This window comes from Prionailurus bengalensis, chromosome B3, assembly GCF_016509475.1.
Source record: "Prionailurus bengalensis isolate Pbe53 chromosome B3, Fcat_Pben_1.1_paternal_pri, whole genome shotgun sequence".
Classification (NCBI taxonomy): domain Eukaryota; kingdom Metazoa; phylum Chordata; class Mammalia; order Carnivora; family Felidae; genus Prionailurus; species Prionailurus bengalensis.
Window position 1 is genome coordinate 87,280,359 of NC_057355.1, and position 24,728 is coordinate 87,305,086.

The 24,728-nt window shown below is 35.6% G+C and overlaps 1 protein-coding gene across 1 annotated transcript in view; it reads left to right on the top strand.

Annotated features, from left to right (window-relative positions):
* Positions 1 to 24,728, top strand: part of TTC6 (tetratricopeptide repeat domain 6) — a 189,528-nt gene that overhangs the window by 31,438 nt on the left and 133,362 nt on the right. Inside the window, exon 2 of the mRNA XM_043556026.1 lies at positions 20,573 to 20,665. Coding sequence (XP_043411961.1) covers positions 20,573 to 20,665 — 93 coding nt within the window. The remainder of the gene's footprint in view (positions 1 to 20,572; positions 20,666 to 24,728) is intronic.

The following is a 24,728-nucleotide window of genomic DNA, read 5'->3' on the forward strand; positions in this document are numbered from 1 at the left end:
TTGTTGTGGACCTTCTTGGGTTGATTTGGGGGGGGGGATCTCTATCTCTGTGCCCCCTGGATCTGAATATCTGTTTTTCTTCCCCAGATTAAGCAAGTCTTCAGCTATTATTTTCTCAAATAAAATTTCTGCCCCCTTTACTCTGTCTTCTAGGATCCCTATAATATGAATGTTATTATGCTTAATGGAGTCACTGAGTTCCCTAAGACTGTTCTCAATTTACCTATCTTCTAGGCCATTGATTTGTTCCTCTGTTTCATCTGGCCTGCTATTTATTCCATCAAGTATAGTTTTAATTTCATTTATTGTGTTCCTCATCTCTGATTGGTTCTTTTTGATCTCTTTGTTAAAGGTGTCCTCCACTTTTTTCTCAAATCCATTGAGTATCTTTATGATCAATACTTTGAATTCTCTATCAAGCATATTACTTGTGTTGTTTTGCTTAGGACTTTTGCTGTAGTTTGGTCCCGTTCTTTCATTTGGGACATATTTTTCTGTCTCCTCATTTTGTCTCTCTGGGTCTATTTCTGTGTGTTAGGAAAGTAAGTTACATCTTTTGTTCTTGATGGTAATGGTGTTATGAAGAAGAGGTCCTATAGTGCCCTGCAGTGCAGTGTCCCCAGTTTTTTAGGGTCTGATACTTCATAGAGTGTGTCCTGTGTGTGTTTTGTTTGCCCTGTTGTTGAGTCCTGGCCTCTTTTTCCTTCAGTCCCATTTTCTGAAGAAGCTTTCTTTACCTGTTGTGGGCAGCGTTTGGTCCCCAGAAGAGGTGGGGAACATTTTAACAAGGTGGTCTGCTTGGGAAATGAGACCTGCTGCCACTACCAATGCCAGAACTGACATTCTGCAAATCACATGGGTGGGGAGACCAGGTCTGGTGGGTGTTGCACTGGTCTTCTGGGGAAGGGGGTCCACAGTGCTGGGACTGAGGCAAGTGTGACTAGGAAAGCTGGGTTCCCTGAAGTGCAGGGGGCAGGGCTTGGTGCAAGCAAGTTAGGTAGCGAGTGTTGACACTGGGCTAGCTCCCACAGGTGGCTGTGTGTTTATGTTGGGGGTTGGAGGAGGGAAATGGTGCATGCTAATTCCTGTGTTCCTGGAGGGGCCTCCCTGTGATCCCTGACTCTCAGGGCCTTGCTCTGATATGAGTGAATCACTCTCCCTCCTGTCTTTTCCCCGGCATTTTTCAAACTGCTTGTTCTTTGTTGTGTCTGCAAGGTCTTTCATCATGCTGTGTCTTTAAGGGTGGGGACTCCACTTCCTAATGCCCTTGGGGCTCTTCTAGAGTGGAGCCTGCTGATTTTTAAAATTTCAGGCTTTAAGTCCCACTCATTGTAAGAACTCATGAAATTTGGCTTTTCTTGCTTTCAAAGCAAAATGTTATGGGGATTCATCTTCCCCATGTGGCCTCCCTGGTGTGAAAGTCTGTTTTTCACCCTTCTCCATGCCACTGTCTCCCTCTCCACTATGGGCAGCCATGGTCTGTTTCACTCCCAAACTGCATCTTTGCCCTTCCTACCTTCTTCAATGTGGTCTGTTCTCTACCATTAGTTGTGGAGTTTGTTGTGGGTTATTTATGCTGATGTGAATGTTATCTAGTTGTATTCATGGGACAAAGTGAGCTTAGGGTCCTCCTACTCCACCACCTTCCCAGCATCTGATCTGTTAGGGAATTATAGACATTTTAACAATATTAGTTCTTCCAATTCATGAGCATGGAATATCTTTCTATTTGTTTGTGTTGTCTTCAGTTTTTTCATCAGTGTTTTCAGAGTACATGCCTTTTACCTCCTTGGTTAAGTGTGTTCCTGGATATTTTATTATTTTTGGTGCAATTGTAAATGGAATGTTTACTTAACTTCTCTTTCTGCTATTTCATTATTAGTGTATACTAAAGCAAATGATTTCTTATGTGTTAATTTTGTATCTTGTAACTTTACTGAATTTATACGTTACTTCTAATAGTTTTTTGGTGAAGTTTTTAGGGTTTTCTATGTATAGTATATCATCTGCAAACAGTGACAGTTTAACTTCTTCCTTACCAACTTGGATGTCTTTTATATTTTTCTTGTCTAATTGCTGTGGCTAGGACTTCCAATACTATGTTGAATGAAAGTGGTAAGGGTAGACATCTTTGCTCTTGAGGTTAGGGGATAAGCTCTCAGTTTTTCACCATTGCATATGATGTTAGTTATGAGTTTTTCATATATGACCTTTATTATGTTGAGGTATGTTCTCTGTAAACCTACTTTGTTGAGTTTTTAGTATGAACAGATACTGAATTTTGTCAAATGATTTTTCTGTAACTATTGAGATTATTATATGATTTATATCTTTCATTTTGTTAATGTGGTGTATCATGTTGATAGATTTGTAAAAGTTGAACCATCCTTGCATACCTGGAATAAATCCCAATTGATTGTGATGAGTGAGCCTTAATGTATTGTTGAATTTAGTTTGCTAATATTTTGTTGAGGATTTTTGTTTCTGTGTTCATCAGAGATATTGACTTACAGTTTTCTTTTTTTATAGTGTCTTTGGTTTTGGTATCACGGTGATATTAGCCTTATAGAGTATATTGGAAAGCTTTCCTTCCTCTTCTATTTTTTGGAATAGTTTGAGGAGAATAGATTTTTAACTGTTCACTCAATTAATGTTGTTGTTTTTTTAATCCAATCTAAAGTTGGAACAATAATAACCATTATCACATGGGTTTGTTGTGAGAACTAAGTGAAATAATGTTTGCAAAATACTCAATGCCTGGCACACGGTAAGCGGTTGGTAATTGTTCGCATTCATAGTCCATTGTACATTCTTTTGCTTACCTTTTGTCAACTATCTAGCATTCAGGGATGAGTTGGATTTTTTGAAACAACCAAATGTCATTTAAAGCAATGAGTGAACACTTTTGGAGTAAAACCACTCTGGGTAAAAAAATCCAGATGTAGCAAGGAAGCAGAAAGACAAATTTTCTTATGTGGATGGCAAGTTGTCTCTGAAGGCAATTCTGAAAGATATTATTAAAATTACAAGATTAAGTATAGAACTTCCCAAATGGATTTCTTTAAAGTAGTTGGCAACCTGAAGAATGCCAAGAATAATAAGATATTGCCCAACATTAATTTGATCATGAAACATCTTTGAACAGATGCTGTATACACATCATAACTTATGATCTACTTATAGCAGGAGATACAGGATTCAAACTCTAATATTATTTCATAAGCCATGGAGTGTTATGATTGCTTGGGCTATGGGTACATGAACTAGTCAGGGATGTCAGGATATGTGTGTATCGATGAGAGTTGATTTGAGAGGATTTCCTGACTGTTTTGTGGAGAATGAATAGCTATAGTAGGAAGTAGTTAGATTGGCTAACTACTATGGGTTATAGTAGTTAAGAGGCTATAGTGGAGGTTCCAGAAATATGTGGACAGCAATTTAAGGATTTGGTGATGAAGTAGATTTGGGAGGTGAGGGAGAGGAGAGGTGTCAAACATAACAACGTGTTATGGGGACAATGAATTCTGAATGAATGTTAAAGGAGGAGAGGCATTTTAATAAAAAATAGTTTTCAAGAGGTTTAGAAAGTTTGGGAGCTATCTAGGTTAAAAAAAAAAAAGAACCCTTGTCTTTTTTCACACAAACTCCAAATATCTTACCTACCTATGCTACCTGGAGGAAACTATAGCAGGAGGGTATTTGGGAAGAGAATTACTGATGGAAGATCAAACATAAGTAAGGTTGCTGAGCCAAGAAAGGGCCTAGTGTATTTGGGAAATTATTACAGTATGAATGATTTGAACAATTTATAAAGAAAAATACAAAGTTTATTGGTATGCTTCATGAATTGAAAATTATTTAATGAATGAGATACTAACTTTGTAAACTATTATTTTCATTAATAAAAATACTTTAAGTGGAAGAATAAAGTATAGTGGTTGCTGAATTTTTAGGCCTAAACTTTTAAGGAACTTAATTTTGAGAGGAGATCCCGCTTTATTTATTTTTTTTTTTCAGACAATATGGTATGTAATGAGGCGATAAAATCAGTGTAACCCATGTAACTCTACATAAGGAAATAGTTTGATTTCTTTTTGTGATATGTACCAACTCTTAGCAGTATTTGTTTTCTCTGAAATTCCAGAGTGAAAAATTCATTCCTTTGGTCTTCTTTAGCAATGCATTTTTTCCCATAAGATGGTGATTTCTTATTACTTATCTGTCATTTACATGAAGGATTACCAAACTTTTCTGTAAAGGATTAGATAGTAAATAGTTTAAGCTTTGTGGGCCAAGAGGCAAAATCAAGGACAGTATGTAGGTACTTAATATTATGAGAGAAGATAAATTTCCACAAATATTTATTGATGAAAACCAAAATGTTATTAATGAATGCTAAAATTTGAACTTTATATATTTTTCACTTGTTATAAATATTATTCTTCTGATTTTTAAAAAATCATTGGAAAATGTAAAGCCATTCTTTGTTCATGGGCCAAACAAAAACAGGTGGCTGGCCAGATTTGGTTGGTAGGCCATCATTTGCCAACTCTTGATTTATATTATATTGTGGAAGTATGTCAGTCATTTTATGTGATCATGTTTTCCTTTTTTTTTTTTTAAAGTTTATTTATTTTCAGAGAGAGAGAGAGCGAGCACAGAGAGGGCAGAGAGAAAGAGAGGGAGAGAGAGAATCCCAAGCAGGCTCAGCACTGTGAGTAAAGACCCTGATGGGATCATGACCTGAGCCAAAATCAAGAGTCGGACACTCAACTGACTAAGCCACCCAGGTGTCCCACTCATGCTTCTTTTCTGAATAAAAGGGAGAACATGAGGACCTTGGGCACTGTTAATTGAAAGTGCATGTGAGGTGGTGAAGCCTCTGGTGGGAGTAATTTTGGTTTGGTTAGTTTTGGCTTTCTGTGTTTATAAAAGCTCTGGATAAATAAAATTTCTGAAAAAGTCCTTATTTCATCTTCACTTTTGAGATGTATGTAATATGGAATGGTTATGGAAACTCATAACAGTTTTTAAGAACATAGCTGTGTTTTTGCTGTAAAATTTAGATATTAGTCTAAGGTGTAATCGTGTGACACAGAGGCTATTTTTCTTTGAAATATAAATTATATGATGATTAATTACCAAGATTTACAAGTTAATTTCAAGTGTTAATCAGTTATTTTTTAAATTTTTAAAAAATTCACATAGATGAATTAAGAGTCAAGACATAGGAAAATATACTTTGCTTCTTGATGGGAAAATTGAAAAGTTACATAGCAAAGTGTGTAGGTAGAGTGAGAAGTGAAGAATTGAAGCCATTAATATGATTTGACACACCAGCCATCCACTACACTTTTTAAAAAATGTTTATGTATTTATTTTGAGAGGGGAGAGAGGGAGAGGCAGAGAGAGAGATTGAGAGACAGAGAGGGGGGGGGAGAGAGAGAGAGAGAGAGAGAATCTCAAGCAGGCTCTGTGCTGTCAACTTGAACTCACCAACCACGAGATCATAACCTGAGCCAAAATCAAGAGTTGGACACTTAACCAACTGAGCCACCCAGGTGTCCCATATCCACTACACTTTTAAAACTTCCTGAACATACCATATCTGCTTAAGAAAGGAATGGTAAGGATGTGTTTTGAGCCATTGTGTCATGAGGAAGCCTGACAAGTCTATTCTTGCTATAACACTATTATGATGCTTCCTGCTTCTTGATCTTGTGACTCCTTTGGTTTCTTTCGCACTGATTCTGTGATCTTGCCAGCCTTTCAATACCATCTACATGAAAAAGGGTCCGTTTCTGATGCTCCCAGCTGAGAACAGTGATCAAACCACTTCATGACTTGAATAAGCTGTTTGCTTCTACCCAGAGATAAACTTTGTTGCTTCAGAAATGAGCAAAGTGGGAGGAGGGAAATTAAGGTCATAGGTAATGTGGTTCAAGTTCTCACAACTTCATATAAACCCAAATGAATAGAGTGATTTCCCCCTTTACATTGGAATCTGGCTGTCAGTACAACTATTTTAGAGAAGCAAACCATAGGGTTCATCACCATCCCTTGGAAGTAGAACTGGGTATAGGGAGTGAGGGGACCAATATGAAGATACCTTCCATCCTCACCTTACCTATTGGCAGTAAGTGGCATATTTGTGCCTGCCCTGGGGGAGGAGAAAGGACTTGAAAATTTGACCGAGGAGTCTTTCTCCACATGAAATGCCCTTTGTATCCATTGGGCACATTTAACTCCTACTTTTCTCTTATGGCCTATTTTGTGGAAATACTGCCTTCTATTTTAAATCTATTTAATCTGCCCCCTCCTCACTCCAACTCTGTGTTACAAATTTACTTTCTGTGTCTTTTATGCCATGTATTATTGTTATTTATGTATGTACCAATATATATGTTTGTCCAGGCTGTGAATACCTAAGTGATCAGAATTGAGTCTTACTTGTCTTTTTATTTTTAGTAGGATGGATCAAATAAATGCTGAATCTGTTCTATCAGATCATAAACAACCTGGAGGCAAGATTATTTATCTTGTGATTTTTTATCCCTCACATCACCCTGCATAATTCCCTGGACTTAGTAGTCATTCTTTAAATAAATATTTGTTGAATGGTATAAATTAAAATATGCTCTCTCTTAGAGACATGAATTTTATTATTGAAGTATTTATTTATGTTATTAAATCATGTGTGACATTAGGAGGTTTCAAGAACATTCTTATAGGTCCTTCTGAAAATTTATCATTTCTACTCCCAGATCCATACAAGAAAAATTTGGAAGAGCTGGAATTTAGTATGGAGAAGGAATAACTGAAGGCTGATTATCAGTGCTCCTTTATGGGTGGTATTAGTCATTTTTCATCTTAACTAAGGAAGGTGTATATGTATAAACTGCCTAAATTATAAACATAGTGTAGATATTATTATTTATAGATCTGTGTTATAGGACTTACAGAATTTCCTTCATTGGCTTTGTTTAATAATAGGACAAGGAACCATTTCTTGGTGTGGGCTTATAACACCTTTTGCTTCTAGTAAGCTCTTTATTTCTCTGTGATTTGGTAGCCTTCATAAATGCTGTTAACATTTGGTTCATGGGATGTGTCCTTTTTCCAAATTTTTATTTCAATTCCAGTTAGTTAACATACTGTGTTATTTTAGTTTCATATGTACAATATAGTGATTCAACACTTCCATACATCACCCCGTGCTCATCACAAGTGCACTCACCTACTTCACCTATCCCCCCCCCCACCTCCCCTCTGGTAACTATCAGATTGTTCTCTATAATTAAGAGTCTGTTTCTTGGTTTCTTTCTCTCTCAATTTTTTTCCTTTACTCATTTGTTTCTTAAATTCCACATATGAGTGAAGTTACATGGTATTTGTCTTTTTCTGACTGACTTATTTAATTCAGTATTATACTCTCTAGCTCCATTCATGTCATTGCAAATGGCAAGATTTCATTCTTTTTAATGGCTGAATAACAGTTCATTGTATGTATCCTTACCAGCTCTTCTTTATCCATTCACCAATCATGGACACTTGGGCTGCTTCCATATCTTGGCTATTGTAAATAATGCTGCTTTAAACATAGGAGTGCAGGTATCCCTTTGAATTAGTGTTTTTGTATTCTTTGGGCAAATACCAAGAAGTGAGATTGCTGGATCATAGGGTAGTTCTATTTTTAACTCTTTGAAGAACCTCCGTACTATTTTCCAAAGTGGCTGCACCAGTTTGCATTTCCACCAACATTCACAAGGTTCTCCTTTCTCCACATCCTTGTCAACACTTGTTGTTTCTTGTGTAACAACACAAGATTTTAGTCATTCTGACAGGTGTGAGGTGAAAGGGATGTGTCTTTTAAAGTTGCTGATATATGTAATGAAATGTTAGATGATACTATTTCATGATGTATGTGGGACAAAGAAGGGTGTATTAAGTATCTCCTGGTATATATTGTTAATGCACACACTTTTTGTTTTCATTAATAATCTAGCACAAAGTACTTCAGTTTTTAATAGATTTTCTTAAACAAAAAGGCTAACAAAAATTATGGAGACTAGGTAATAAGGAAGAAAATACACACTTACCTAAATAAATGATAATTGTTATGTGATTCTGAGATCATAGGTTTTCTAGGAAATGTCATGACATACGTGAAGAGCTAGAATTTTACCTTTTGAGTTTTTTTCAGTTATTTATTTCTTTGTAACCGATCATCCCAAACCTTAGCAGCTTAAAGTAACGGACATTTATGATTTCATATAGTGTCTGTGGGTCAGAAATCCAGGAGCAACTTCTGTGTTTGATTCTGGCTTGAGGTTTCTCATGGGATGTCATATAGATCTTGTTGGGGGCTGCCATAATTTGAAGACTTTATTGAGGCTGGAAGGTTTCAATTACAAGACTGGCAATTTGGTGCTGGAAATTTGTAGGTGACCTCAATTCCTTATCATGTGGACCTCTTCATAGAATTGCTTGAGTGTTAACATGACAGTTGGTTTCTCCTAGGGTGAGTGATCTAAGAGAGAGTAGGTGGAAGTTGCCATATCTTTTATGACATAGCCATACACTATCATTTCTGCTATATCTTACTGATTATTGATTACACAAGTTAGCCCTATTCACTGTGGAGGGAACTGCTGGGAGGTGGAAATCACTAGGGACCATCTTGGACACTAGCTCCCAGAGCCTTTTTGTTAATAAGACCTGGGAATGGTACTACAAATGTTGTTGCTGAATATTAGGATAGGTTAGGTGTGTGCTAACTTAGTAAGTTTTAAATTTTTTGAATGATTTTATAATAGAAAACATTTAAGAAAATAAATTGAACTTGTTATTTGATTTTAGGGACAGCAAAAACGGATAGAAATGTTCAGATTTAATGTCATCTGAGAAACCATAACAAAAATGTTTTCATCCTTTTTCAGTTTAGGTCTTGAAAGTTTTAGAATTATAAATTCCTGTTGGCTAAATAAATAAAAGAGGTATAAAAACTTTCAACGTGAATTGATACAGGCATATAATTAATCAGGTGGTCTTATATTAAGATATGAAATGAGAACCGCTGTTCTCCCTTCCCTCTTCCTCTGCTCCCAGCCCCAGTTTGTTTTTTTTTTTTTTCAGAGGCATAATTGGAACTGGTGGATATTCTGATATTTGTACTCTTATCCTCATCTCTGCCTATAATCTGAATCCCTGTTGAACTTGGGTCCTGTGCATAATAATTAGGTTGCTTGAGTACATTGCTTTGTATTAAAAAAAAATATTTCTAGTCTGTTATTTTAATTTCCCTAATTAGATTGTAAACTTCTTGAGGAAAAGAACCTTGCCTTCTATTTCTCTTGGATCCCTGGCCCTAAAGCACTGTAACACACTGTTGGTCAATAGCTGGTCCTAAATCACTGAATAATTATTGCTTAATTCAGAGGAATATTATATCTGATATAGTAGATACCATAACCTAGAAGCAGGCATATTCATTCATATTTATCTGTAGGTTTTTGAAAGGAAAAGCCTAGATTTGTGTTGCCTTCCCTGGTATGAATGTTAAGGAGTAAGGGATAGTGCATTACTTGATAATATTCTGGAAATATTTTTCTGATTATATCTGTTTTAGATGACCTGGATTAAACAAACTTTTCATGAATGCTTCAATAATTTTTTTTCTAAAAGTACTCTATAGTTTTATGAGATAGGACACCTATCAGAAAAGTAATATAAAAAGTGGAAATCATGAACTGTATTCTGTTAGGACTTTGTGGAAAAGATACCATACATATTTAGTTATAGATAGTGTCTGTAACAATTTTGATATTTAAATTTATGTGGTAGCCATTCAAGTTGGTTTTTTTAATCATATTTTTTTACAACTGACAGTTTACTGAATATATGATCCAGCCATCCAGAACAATCATGTAAAATGTTTAATTAAAAAAAAAAAGTCAAATGTGGTTGAGAAGGTTTGCAAAGCAGCCCTGACACATTCTTGGGCCCGTAAGCAGGATTCTGCAGGCCAATGCCAGCAGGGTTTTGCCTGCGGGGAAACAAGAAAAAGTCAATGCAAATCAGGGCTGTTTCTCAAGAAAATAACCTGTGTGGACAAGTATTAGTTTAGGGCTATAAAAAATGTCTTTTCTTTCCTTCTTTCTGAAACTTAAACTTCGTAGTAAGTTATTTAAAGATAATGCACCTTGAATAAGTGCTGACGAAATCTTAAAAGAGTATCCGTTAAAAACATTCTTTTGGCCCATGTCTTTGCAGCCAGCCTCCTCTGGGGAGAACCTGGATTGCATGAGGAAGAGTAGGGGGAAAGTTGCGCTCCGCACCTCTCTTCTTTTAAAGAGGATTTGAAAAGAATACAGGTTCTGCCTAACAGGCCAGAGGAACACTGCTGCTTCTGTTGCTAGTCCAGCGGCTAGAAGCGGTTCAGGGGAAAGACCGTGGGCTCTGTTTGTTTTGAATACTACACAGCACAGTTTGGGGCTCCGAGCTCTGGTTTCAGTGGCTGAAATCTGCGCTTCCTTCAGACTTCACTGATCTTTCAAGTTCCTTCCGGCTCTGACATTCTGGACTCTAAGGTAGACACGAGAGGTCGAAACTGCTCTGTGAAACACATGAAAAATGTATCCAGGATTGTGAAGCTGGGCTGCTCATAGCTTTATAAATTTTCAGGTGTTTAAAAATTTGTTCAGGGACGCCTGGGTGGCTCAGTTGATTAAACATCCAACTTCGGTTCAGGTCATGATCTCACTGTTTGTGGGTTCCAGCCCAGTGTCAGGCTCTGTGCTGATAGCTCAGAGCCTGGAGCCTGCTTCTGATTCTGTGTCTCCCTCTCTCTCTGCCCCTCCCCTGCTCATGTTCTGTCTCTGTCTCTCAAAAATAAATAAACTTTAAAAAAAAGTTAAGGGGCGCCTGGGTGGCGCAGTCGGTTAAGCGTCCGACTTCAGCCAGGTCTCGATCTCGCAGTCCGTGAGTTCAAGCCCCGCATCAGGCTCTGGGCTGATGGCTCGGAGCCTGGAGCCTGTTTCTGATTCTGTGTCTCCCTCTCTCTCTGCCCGTCCCCCGTTCATGCTCTGTCTCTCTCTGTCCCCCAAAAAATAAATAAACGTTGAAAAAAAAATTAAAAAAAAAAAAAGTTAAAAAAAATTTGTTCAACTCTGACAGACCATGTGAAAAATGTAGAAGTATATTAGTTATTGTAGTTTCTGACCCAGGTGGACAAGATAGCATTAATACATGTAGCTCCCCCTTATCCATGGTGTTGTTTTCTGTGGGTCCAGTTACCCACAGTCAACCACAGTCTGGAACCAGATGATCCTCCTCCTGACATATTGTCAGAAAGTCAATAGTAGCCTAACGCTATGTCACAATGCCTCCGTCGTTCACCTCACTTCATCTTGTCATATAGACATTTGTCATCCCGTATCATTGCAAGGAGGGTGAGTACAGTACGGTAAGATATTTTGAGAGAGAAACCACATACACATTGACTTTTATTGTAGTATATTGTTATAATTGTTCTATTTATTATTAGTTATTATTAGTAATCTCTTACTGTCCCTAACTTATAAATTAAACTTTATCATAGGTATGTCTTTATAGGAAAAAACACAGTATATATAGAGTTTGGTACTATCTGTGGTTTCAGGCATGTTGGAACATATCCCCTGTGGATAAGAAGGGACTACTGTAATTGTATTTCTTTTAAAATTTTTCGATTTTTTTTAGTCCCAAATCCAAGATTTCTGATTCAAGTCAATTTTTGTATCTTCAATAAAGTTTTTTAGTTTTCCTCACACTCTTAAGGCACTGTTTTGATAGTTTATATTTTTGTTGCTTTTGTGATTTTGTTCCTTTTTTCCTTTTTTCTTTTTTAAGTAGGCTCCACGCCCAATGTGGGGCTTGAACGCACACCCCTGAGATCAAGAATCACATGCTTCACTGAGTGAGCCAGGCTCCCCCCTTTTCTCATTTTCTAAATTTGGTTTTTGTTAATGGATTTAACTGCTAAATAACATTTCTAATACTTTTGCAATAGATTCTTTTGGGTTTTCTAGGCATACAGTGATAGCCTCTTCAAAAAACAGTAATTTGGTTAAATCATTTCCTATAATTGTATGTTTTATTTATGTTTCATATCTAGAATTTGTAAGTATAATGTCAAATGATGATGGTGACAGTAGGCATCCTTATTTTGTTTTTATTTTAATGTGAATAATAATAGCTATTATGTACAGAATATTTTCTATATTCATGTATAATCTCATTTATTCCTTATAATAAACATGAAAGGTATGTTCTATTATTATCTCCATTTTATAAAACTGAGACCCAGAGAGATTAAGTGCTTTGTTCATGTCTGCCCAAAAGTAACAGAGGCAAGATTTAAATCCAAGCAATTGGATCACAGAGCATGTATGTTCAACCAACTTATCATACTGCCTTCCGTATAATTTTCACTTGAGACTGCCATGAAGATGATTATGTTTTTTTGACTTATAAATTAATTAATTTCCTGAGATTAAGTGAAGCAACTATTTTACTATTTTTTAAATTTGACTTACTAATTAATATATTTCCTAAGGTTAGAGGAAGCATTTTTTTTTACTACTTTTTACTCTTTACACATCCATTATGTGTCTCTGTTGCTAGAATTTAATCCAACACTAGCAAAATTATTGTCAATGAATGGTTATTTTTTACATTACAGGTCTTTTTTAAATGTCAGATGTGAATTTTTCTATAATACATTCTGTGAATGTATTATAATACAGACAAACAAAAATAAGTCCTTTTGTCATAGGACAATGTCTTATAACTATCAAGTATAAATTTTACTGTTAGTAAAAATGTCAAATGAGCAGAGAATATCTCCAAGTCCTTATCATACTAATCACTTTTCTTTTTACATTGAAGTGAAATTCACATAACATAAAATTAACCCATCTTAAAGTGAACAATTCAGTGGAAACCTAGTATATTCACAATATAGACTCATTAACTCCATTTGGTTCCCAAACAATTTCCTCACCTGAAAGGATAACTCATACACATTAAGCAGTCACCCCCCCCCCCCCCCCATCTACTGTTCTCCCCACTTCGCTTTCAGTGCCTGGCAACCATTAGTTGGCTTTTTGACTCTATGGATTTATCTAGTCTGGATTATTCATATAAATGCTATCATACAATATATGTATGGCCTTTATGTTTGGCTTCTTTCAATTAGCATACTGTTTTTGAGGCCCATCCATGCTATAGCATGCATCAGTGCTTCATTTTTTATTTTTTGGCTGAATAATATTCCATTTGTATGTATGTGCCACATTTTTTCATCCATTCATCAGTTGATGGATATCAGGTTGTTGCCACCTTTTGGCTATTGTGAATAGTGTTACTATGAAATCGATGTACAGATGTCTGTTTGAATACCTGCTTTCAATTCTTTTAGGAATATTCATAAAAGCAGAAATGCTAGATTATATGGTAATTCTATGTTTAAATTTTAGGTAACCATCAAACTGTTTCACAGTGACTGCATCATTTGCGTCCCCACCAGCAATGTACAAGTTTCAATTTCTCCACTTTCTCACCAACTCATGTTATTGTCTGGTTTTTTTTTTTTCTATTATAGCCATCCTGGTGAGTGCGAAGTGGTATTGTGATTTTGATTTGTGTTTTCCTAATGATTAAAGATTTTGAATATCTTTTCAAGTGCTTTTGGCTATTTGCATGTCTTCTTTGGAGAAATGTCTATTCATTTTCCCTTCATTCTGTTCAAGAGATATGTTATATTGATTGATTTTCATGTATTTAACCATCTTGAATTCTTTAAAAAAATTTTTTAATGTTTATTTTTGAGAGAGAGAGAGAGAGAGAGAGAGAGAGAGCAAGTGGGGTTGCTGCAGAGAAGGAGACACAGAATCCGAAGCAGGTTCCAGGCTCTAAGCTGTCAGCACAGAGCCTGACGCAGGGCTCAAACTCATGAACTGTGAGATCATGACCTGAGCCTAAGTTGGATGCTTAACTGACTGAGCCACCCAGGTGCCCCTTAACAATCTTGAATTCTTAGGATAAAACTCACTTGACCATGTCATCATAGTTTGCTCCTGGCTCAGTTTGCTAGTACTTTATTCAGGATCTTTGCATCTACACTCATAAGGAAAATGGTCTATAGTTTTCTTTTCTTGCAGTGTCTTTATCTGGTTTTGGTATTAGAGTTATAGAATTAGTTACAAAGTGTTCCTTCCTCTTTTATATTTTGGAAAAGTTTGAGAAGGATTGATGTTAATTTTTCTTTAAATGTTTGGTAGAGGGGTACCTGGGTGGCTCAGTCGGTTAAGGTTAAGTGCCTGACTTTGGCTAAGGTCCTGATCTCACCATTTGAGCCCAGCATCGGGCTCTGTTCTTACAGCTTGGTCTGGAGACTGCTTTGGATCCTGTGTCTCCTCTCTCTGCCCCTCCCCGCCTTGTGCTCTCTTTCTCTCTCTGCTCCTTCCCAACTTGTTCTCTCTCACTCTCTCTCAAAAATAAATAAATTAACATTTAAATGAAAAAAGAAAAATTAAAAAAATGTTTGGTAGAGTTCACCAGGGAAGCCATCTGGTCCTGGACTTTTCTTTGCAGGAAGGTTTTTGATTACTGATTCAATCTCTCTATTTGTTATAGGTCTGATAGATTTTTCTTCTTTTTCTTGGGTCAGTTTTAGTGGTTTATTTGTCTTTTTATTTTATTTTTAATTTTTTTTCCTTCTGCTTTTTTAGTGGTATTATCAATTTGTTGAGACATTACTGTCATACTTTTTTTCAGTTGCTTCGACAAGGTTTCCTTAGCTTTTTAATGTATTTAAAAAGATGATTTAAAGTGTTTATATAATAGGTCCAATGTCTGAGCTTCCTGAAGGATGGTTTCTATATCTTGTTTCCTATGTTGAGCCATAATTTCTTGGTTTTTTGCATGTCTCTTTTTGTTTGTTTGTTGTTTTTGTTTTTGGTTGTTATAAACTGGACATTTAAAATAATATAATGTGATAATTGTGGAAATAAGATCCTAGTTCTCCCCCCAGGGTTTGTTAATGGTGCTATTTCCTATTGTTGTTGTTGTTTTTCTTGTAATTAAAAAAAATTAGTGACTTTCTTGAACTAACTTTGTGAAGTTTGTATTCTCTGTTGTGTGTGGCCACTGAAGTCTCTGTTTTATTAGCTTAGTGGTCAGGTAATGATTGAATATAGATTTTCTTGAATGCCTGGAACCAATGTGTCTCAGATTTTCGGAGGGGCTCTTTTGTGTGTTGGGACATAACTCAATCCTCAGGCAGACAATTTACAACCCTGAGTTAGTTCTAACTTTCAGCTTGCCTAGAGCCTCAGTGTCAGTCGGAGGTGAAAACTTAGGACTTCTAGTCTTTTCAGAGAATGTGCACAGCCTATGGTGTGCACATCAATGTAGTGTAGGCACCTGACAATTAGCTTTTTTGATTGTAATGTAAGTGCCTGACATTCAGGTTTTGATTGCTAAGGCATTCATTTAAAAGACATCCATCTTGAATGTGTGTCAACTACACAACTAGATAAAGAGCCAGGCTGCCCCAACCATGAAGTTTCCCTTTTTTGGAAAGTTCTGGTTGACCTGGATAATCCTTTGACTACCTGCCTGTGTTTTCTTTCCTGTGCTTTAATTCCCACACTGGTGTTTTAAATTCACCAATAAATAGTGAATCTGGTAAACCCTGGGCATCCCACTTCAACTCTAATAAAGTCAGAACCCCAGGTCCATGTCCCCGTCCTCTCCCTCCCTCTCCTAACAAACTCACTGTGTGCTCCTTGGTATGCCATGTACCCTTTAGAACTCATAAGTAATAAACCTTGTCTTTTCAAAGTTCCCTGGTAGTTGTTGCTGGGGTATGTGTTGTAGTGATAATAAGAACAGCAAGGGCTGATCCAGCCACAACATTTGCTGTGGTTGGGGAAATGTCTCCGAGGGCTCACCACAAATAGTATGAGCCCAGGTAGTTGCCCACAGGTATTTCCAGTTAATAGCATCACTATTGATAGGCTGAGACTGACCATAAACAACTGATAGACATTCTTATGGCTGAGAGTTACTAAAATATTTATTTTATTGTTATCTTTTTTTTCAAGACTACTGCTTATTCCCAGATTATGGGAATAGGGCAAGTTAAAACACTAAACATACTCACTGTTCTTACTGTGATTAGTCATCATTAAACAGTGCTCCCTGGGTTGCTATAAGCCTTTCAACAATCAATTATGAGGCATACAAATAAACAAGGAAGTATGACCCATAGAAAAATAAGAAAAAGCCCAGGCATTGGACTTTAACTTGACAAATATTTTAAGTTTTCATATACTTTTGTCTTTATATTTACTTTATTGGGTGGTTTGGAGATGGATGCTATTTTTGGCTATTCTGATACCATTTTAACCTGGCTTTTTCTGCTAAGCGTAATGTTTTTGAGATTCATGCATTTTATTGCTTATATTATTTTCTTATTTTTATTTTAAAAATGGGATCTTAAGTGGTTATTGCCGGTATGAAATTTTATTCATTGAATTTATTAGACATGCTTTGGCCTACTAGTTTTTCAGTTAATTTTCTTTTTTCCATGAAATATATGGTCACATAATCTACTAATAGTAACATTTTGGTTTTCTACTCTATGTTATTTATACATGTAGTGTTTCTTTACTTGTTGCATTACGCCTCATCTATCTAATGTTTTATTTTGAAATATGTTTGGTGCAGGAATCTGCAAATATCTCCCGTGGGGTTTAAGTTTTTTTGTTTCTAGTTACTTTTTACTCAGATATAGGTGTTGAATTTTATTGATGGTCATCCTCAGCAGTTACTGAGTTAATCATATGAATTTCCATGTTAATCTGTTAATCTTATGAACTAGCAATGAATTTTCCATGTAGTTCTGGGAAGAATTTCCTTAGTCAAGATTTATTGTTTCTAAATATGATGATTAGTTTCATTTGAAAATATTTTAATTGGGATTTTTTCCCATTTATGTTCACAAGTAAGGTAAGCTATAGGTTTCTCTTTTTTTATTTTTTATTTTTTATTTATTTTTATTTTTATTTTTATTTTTGTGAGAGAAAGCATGAGCAGGGGAGAGGCAGGGAGAGAGGGAGACACGGAATCTGAAGCAGGCTCCAGGCTCTGAGCTGTCAACCCAGGACTGAGAACAGAACTGTCAAACTTGTGAACCACAAGATCGTGACCTGAGCTGAAATTGGATGCTTAACTGACTGAGCCACCCATGCATCCCTAGTTTTCTTTATTAAGATGTTTTTAATCCATCTTTGACATTGCTACATTACCTACATGAAATGTGTTTAGAAATTTCTTTATTATAAAATATTTTCAATTGTAGAAAAAGTACTCATCAGATTTTTCAAAATTTACTCTTTTTGTCATATTCACTTCAGATTGTTTAAATAAATAGGAAATTACAAGTAAAGTTGAGGCCCCCTTTGTACCTGTTTCCAATTCCAATAATTCTCTTCCTCCTCAGGTGTGAATGATATCCTGAATTTGGTGTTCATTATTGTCAGGGTTTTATACTTTAATGTTACATTTATAAACCTAAAATATTGTAAAGAAATTTTTGTAGGATTTCACATTTTACATTTCCTGTTTAGTTAGTATATTTATAAAAAGCTAAATCTCAGAAGCCAGATAGTGTTGGTTTGAAATTCCCAAATATAATAATGAAATTTTCTAGTTCTCTTTTCAGTTTTGTTAGTTTTTTTCAATGTCCTTTGAAGCATTGTCATTAGTGCGTAATTTCATATTTTCTGAGGAACTTAACTCTTGTATTATTATGAAATTATTTTCTTTTTCTTGGTAACATTTCTTGTTTTGAAGTGACGTCTACTTTGTCTGATATTAATACAACCACTCCAGTTTTCTTATGATTAATGTTTGTGTGTTATAACCCCCTTAATCCTTTTACTTTTAACTTATTTATATCTTTATACTTAAAGTAGGTTTCCTATAGCAATCATATAGTAGGGTCTTCTTTTTCTCTGCAGTGACAATCTTTGTCTTTTAACTGGAGTATTTAGAACCATTTACATAGAATTATTGATATGGTTGGGTTTATGTTTACTATCTTGCTATTCGGTTTCTATATGCCACATTTGTTTATTGTTTTTTTCCTCCTCTTTACCTGCCTTCTTTTAATTATTTTTAAAGCATTTTATGGTATTTTGTACTACTTAATTAGCTTATTTACCTCTTTGTTTTATTGTTTTATTGTAGGTGCTAATGGATTTTACAATGTGCATATTTAAATTATCCCTATAGATAATATGTTTCACATATGGTATAAGAAACTTACAGAAGAATACTTCTTTTCCCTTCTCCCATCATTGTGCTATCATTAATGCATACTTCATATCTATATATGTTATAAACCAATACATTACTAATTTTATTTAAACCATTCATTATATTTAAAAAATTTTTTAAAAGAGAAAAATGTTTCTTTTTATTTTACACACATTTTAAATCATTATACTACTTATTTCCATTGTGTGCGTTCAGGGTTTGACCTGACACCATTTTCCGTCTGCTCAAAGTATTCCCTTCAACATTTCTTGTAATGCAGGTTTGATGGCAATGAATTCTTTCACCTGTAGTTTGCTGAAAAAGTATTTCACCTTTGGTTTTGAAAGATAATTTTGCTGGTTATAGAATATTATGTAGACAGTGTTTTCTTTCAGTACAGGTACTCTAAATATGTCGCTTCATTGTCTTCCAGTCTGCATAATTCTGATAGGAAGCCTGCAATGTTAGTTTGTGGTAATTGTTACCACTAATTATTTGTTTCTTTGTACTTAATGTTTCTCTGGATGCTGATGAGATTTTTTGCTTTTTTACTAGTTTTCTTCATTTTGATTATAATGTGGTTGGCATAGTATTCTTTGTGTGTTTCTGCTTGAAATTCATGGAAATTTTTGCATCTAGGGTTTATAGTTGTTATCAAATTTGGAAACTTTTGGCCATTTTTTTCTGTACAAATATTTTCTGCTCCCTTCACACTCCCTTTTCTGGGACTCTAATGAAAGATTATGTTAGACTGGGTATTAATTTTCTTTCAGTTTTTATTTCTCTCTGTGATTCATTTGTGTTGTTTCTATGTCTTCAAGTTAACAAATATTATCTTCCTGCAATGTCTTCTCTGCTATTAATGCCACTCAGTGAAATTTTTATTTTAGATAATGTGTTTTATCTAGACATTCCATTTGATTCTGTTTTTTTAAAGCTTATTTATTTATTTTGAGAGACCAAGTGAGCATGGGAAGGGCAGAGAGAGAGTGGGGGAGGGGCTGAAAGAGGCAGAGAGAGAATCTCAAGCAGGCTCCACACTGTCAGCACACAGCCCTACATGGGGCTCCATCTTGAGCCATGGGATCATGACCTGAGCCAAAACCAAGAGTTAGATGCTTAATTGACTGAACCACCCAGGTGCCCAATTCTTTTTTTTTTTTTTTTAATATGTCTTATGCTCCTCTTATATATTTGAGCATTTTATATTTATATTAGAAATTTCAAGATCCTTATCCACTAATTCCAACATATCTATCATTTCTGACTCTTTTTCTAATTTTTCTTCTTTTAAGTGTCACATATTTATGCTTCTCCATGAGACTGGTCAAATTTGATTGAGTGCTGAATATTGTGCATTTTACATTGTAGAATATGAGATTTTGTTGTTTTCCTTTCAAAAGTGATGGAGTTTGTTCTAAAAGTCCATTAAGCTACTTGAAGATCAGCTTCATCTTTTCCAGCATTATTTTAAAATGTTATTAAAGTCCTAAGAAGCCATTACTCTAGAGCTGATTTAGCACCACTACCAATGTGTGACCCTTCTGAGGTTTATAGTGAACGTACTAAAAATCTAGAGGAGAAAGGGGGTGTCAAAAGTCATATGGTCAAATGCCCGTTTTAAAGAGAATAAAACTGAGGTTAAGGGGAGCAAAATAACTTGCCTGTTGATACCTGGTCTGTGACTTTACAGTTTAGGCAGGAGCTGGGTCTCTTTATTACTATTCATTGTTAGATGTTGTGGTGGACTCTCTTCTTACCACTTCAGCTGAATAGAGACTATATCATAGCACTTAGCATTAGTAGTGATGAAAATGATACTAGCAGTTATACTTATTGAAATTTTAAGTATAATCATACTCTTTCTTGCTTTTGATTAGGTTAAATTTTTGTTTTGATTTTATCTTTCTTGTGCAGCCATTTAATAGCCGTGTTTTACAGTACCTCTACCTTTACTCAATTGTCTTATTAAATCTGATGATATACCTACAGATGCCAATAATTTAAAAAGCCGAGAAGTCAGAATAATAGACAAAATATTTTTATTGTGTCTTTTGTTTTATATTTCTCATTTACTGCATAGTATTGATTAGCTTGTATTTATTCCCCACTGATTAAATGAGTAGAATTTTGCTGCATTGAATAATATAGCTCAATGATTTTAAGAACTGTCATTATTTAAATTGTTTTCTTTTTCTTCTTCAAGGATACATCTTTAATGGGGAAAGAGTACGGTCACAAGCCATCTCAAGTGCCAGCGGAGCAAGGATTACAGGTAAGTTTTGAGGAACCTCAAATGGTAAAGTCTTTAATAAGAATCCTCCCTGCCAATATTGAAGTAGTAGCCTGTCTCTTGTTGCTAGAATGCTTATCTAAATAAAGAATTTATTTTAGAGGTGTGTTTAACTGTAAAAATACCTAATCCAATATCACTTTGAGAGTCTTGGCTGTTTTCGGTCACTGTTGCCGCCTATCATAGACCTTTGGAGATAAGGCCCAAAACTCTTTTCAGAAGGGAAAGATTTTAACAATTCCTCTGGTCTAGGCATTTAGATCTAGAAAGTAGTTGGAGAGTTAATTAAAGGTTATTAGCTTCTAAGAAAGCATCATTTTATTTTTTCTATTATTGATGGAAAAATTTTGTGGAGAAATATGGACCGTTGATGACAGAAGTTTGTTTCAGAAATAAAGTTTCCTTTCCATCCATCATTGGCAAAATATTTACAGGATTCAAAGCAATCTGGAACATATTCCCTATGAATGGGACGCAGCTCCATATGTATAGAAATCCATATTTACATAATACAAATGATGGCACGATGGTCATTTCCTTTATAAAGAATTTGTAAAATATTGTTAAATTGCAAGCTCTATAGTTCCTGAAAATGTGAATCCACATACATAAAACTTCGCACTTCATTTTTATGATAATATGTCATGGTTAGAAAATATATGGAATCTTTTCACAAAAGCCATGGACCCAGTGATATTACTTTCCACAACTGGTTAAACTGCTAGAGTTTGAAATGCTTCTGGGTTGAGACCATGTCTTTTTCTGCTTTGTATTCTCATCTCCTACCTCAGGGCCCAGGATGTGTGGCACTAATATGTGGCTAAATCAATTTTGAAGCTTTCCCACATATGCTTTGGGCTTAAGACTGACATCTATGGTAGTTGCCTCTAGGGATCACCATTTACAGGTAGATATTGAAACCTCTGATGTCTAAACTTCTAATAGATATAGTAAATTCAAAATAAAAAATTAGTTAGGTGCAGAAAAATAGAAGTTCTTCATTAATAAATGAAGTGACTTAATACCATTTATTATGTTCATGTAAAGTATAGGAAAATATACCATTTTCAGGAACCTATGAAAAAGGCCAATTATCAGGTGCCTAGCTTAGACATTATCTTGACTATTTAAAATAAAGATTTAAACAAAAATATTGATTTCCTTGTAATTTTGTGGGAACCATTCTCTCAGCTTTGACATTTATAAGCAATCACTGGACCTCTTCTGGCCACTGGCTTTTTAATAGGTAAAGTACCTTTTTTTTAAAGTTTATTTATTTTGAAAGAGATAGAACGAGAGCAAGAGGAGCAGAGAGAGAGAGAGAGAGAGAGAGAGAGAAAGAGAGAGAGAGAGAATCCCAAGCAGGTTCCATACTCAGCATGAACCTGATACAGAGCTTGAACTCACATAGTGTGAGATCATGACCTGAGCCAAAATCAAGAGTCAGATATTCAACCAACTGAGCTACCCAGGTACCCTGACATAAAGTAAGTACCTTTTAATTTGATACCTGGTCATGGTAAAAAGACTCCTCTGTGGTATCTTTCTAGGTACATTTTTTGGGGTGCCTACTCTGCTAGAAAGCAGAACTCTACCTGTCTATCCTACTTGTCCTTTGGAGTTCTAGAAGATTCCTCAGCTGAGATTTGTCTGGGGGAGCATAGAGCAACATGCTCTTATTTGAAGAGGGTCTGTTCTTTCTAAGTTGTGCCCGGCATCCTCAGAGTATGTAGCTTCACTTGTGAACATCTCAGTGCCACAGGCCAAAGGTCTCTCAGTTCTTTGATACAACTTATTTTCTTTAAGTACCCACCATTTTAAATATAATAGTTTTTGAATCATCATGGAGAATGTTTTCCTCACATAATTATAAAAAAATCAAGGAACTTATTTATTTATTCCTTTTCTACAATGTGAGAGATATTGTTGTAGACATGGTTAATACAAAGATAGAAAAGACAGTTCTTGACCTTGAAGAACTCATTGTATGGAGTAGACCAATAGATAAAGAGACAAAGTACAATACCGTTCAATGAATATTCTAAATAGAGACTAAATACATAGCAGAGGAAGAAACTGATATCATTTTCTTTTATTTATTTATTCACTCATTTACAAATAATTGCTGATGATATACAGTGCACTAAGTACTTCAGACATAAAAGATAGGTAAGACACAATTTCCTTTTTAAAACAAATTTTTTTTAATGTTTATTTATTTTTGAGACAGAGAGAGAGAGACAGAGTGCGAGCGAGGGAGGGGCAGAGAGAAAGGGAGACACAGAATCTGAAGCAGGCTCCAGGCTCGGAGCTGTCAGCACAGAGCCTGACGCGGGGCTTGAACCCACGAACTATGAGATCAAAAACCTGAGCTGAAGTCGGACACTCAACTGACTGAGCCACCCAGATGCCCCAGACACAATTTCCTTTTTAAGAAATCCTCAAATTTTAAGGTTTTAAAAAAATGTTTATTTATTTTTGAGGTGGGGGGTGGGGGAGTGGGGAGACAGAGAGAGAGAGAGGGAGACACAGAATCTGAAGCAGGCTCCAGACTCTGAGCTGTCAGCACAGAGCCCGACATGAGGCTCAAACCCATGAACCATGAGATCATGACCTGAGCCGAAGTTGGATGCTCAACTGATTGAGCCACCCAGGGGCCCCTATTTCACTATTTTAATGTACTTAATGTACTTTAATGTACTTAAACTTTCTGTTCTCAGGATGCCTTTAAACTCTTAGAAAATATTTTAAGGACCCAAAGGAGTTTCTGTTTATGTGGATTATTTCGATCAATATATACCATAATTGAAATTAAAACTGAGAAAAATATAAAATATTTATTCATTAATTTAAAATAATAACGCAATTATTATGTTCAATTACATATGAACACAAAACATATTAAGAAAAAAATTGTATCCAAAAAATAATTTAGCAAGAATGGTAGCATTGTTTTACTTTTTTTTTTTTTTTTTTTGCAAATCTCTGTAATACCTGATTTAATAGAAAGCTAGAGTCTCATATCTGTTTCTACATTCAATCTGTTGTGTATGTTCTTTTGGTTGAAGTATATTCAGTAGGTCTTGTCTCATACAGATTGAAACGGGAGTAATATTTTAATAGCCTTTTAACATAATTATGGGTACTATTCTCTATTAATACATCCAAACTGTACAAGTGGTAGTTTCTTAAAGATGAGTTGCAATGGGGAAACTGAAACAAGATAAATTAACTTACTGTATATCCTTACATTAAAACCCATTGATCTGCCTTGCTCTTTGAATGGCTCTTTACCCCTGTACACTTTTGTAATCTCATGTGTTAATCATTTGAAAAGTACTGGTTTGGGGTGCCTGGGTGGCTCAGTTGGTTGACTTTGGCTCAGGTCATGATCTCAGGGTTCGTGGGTTCAAGCCCCACGTGGCGCTCTGTGCTGACAGCTCAGAGCCTGGAGCCTGCTTCAGATTCTGTTGTCCCCCTCTCTCTCTGCCCCTCCCCTGCTCATGCTGTCTCTCTCTCTCCTTCAAAAATAAATAAACATTAAAAAAATTAAAAAAAAGAAAAGTATTGGTTCATTGTTCTACCTACTACTGCCTTTTCCATCATCACTGCAAATGTCAACACAGTGAAAAAAGCAAATAAGGCTTAGTATTATTTTGAAAATAGTTTTAACACTGCAGATCATCTGAAAGGGGCTCAAAGATTGCCAGGAGTCTGTGGAACACACTTTGAGAAGTGCTAGTCTGTTGGGTATAGGGGAAGGAGGGTAAGAGAGTACAGGTTGGAATCAGGTTGTCTAGGTTCAAACAGAGCACTGCTACTTACTGTCAGTGTGACCTTGGGCAGGTTACTTAATTCGGTAAGTCTCCATTTCTTCATCCACAAAATGGGGTTACAAACAGTTCCTACTTCATGGAGTTGTGGTGGAAGATTAAATGAGATAATGCTTCTATATGTTGATGATTACAACTGTGATAATGATTACCTAGACAATTATAATACAGTATGATACATGCTGAAATAGATGCAGAGCACAGAGTGATAGGACCAGTAAACATTTTGTGGAGAA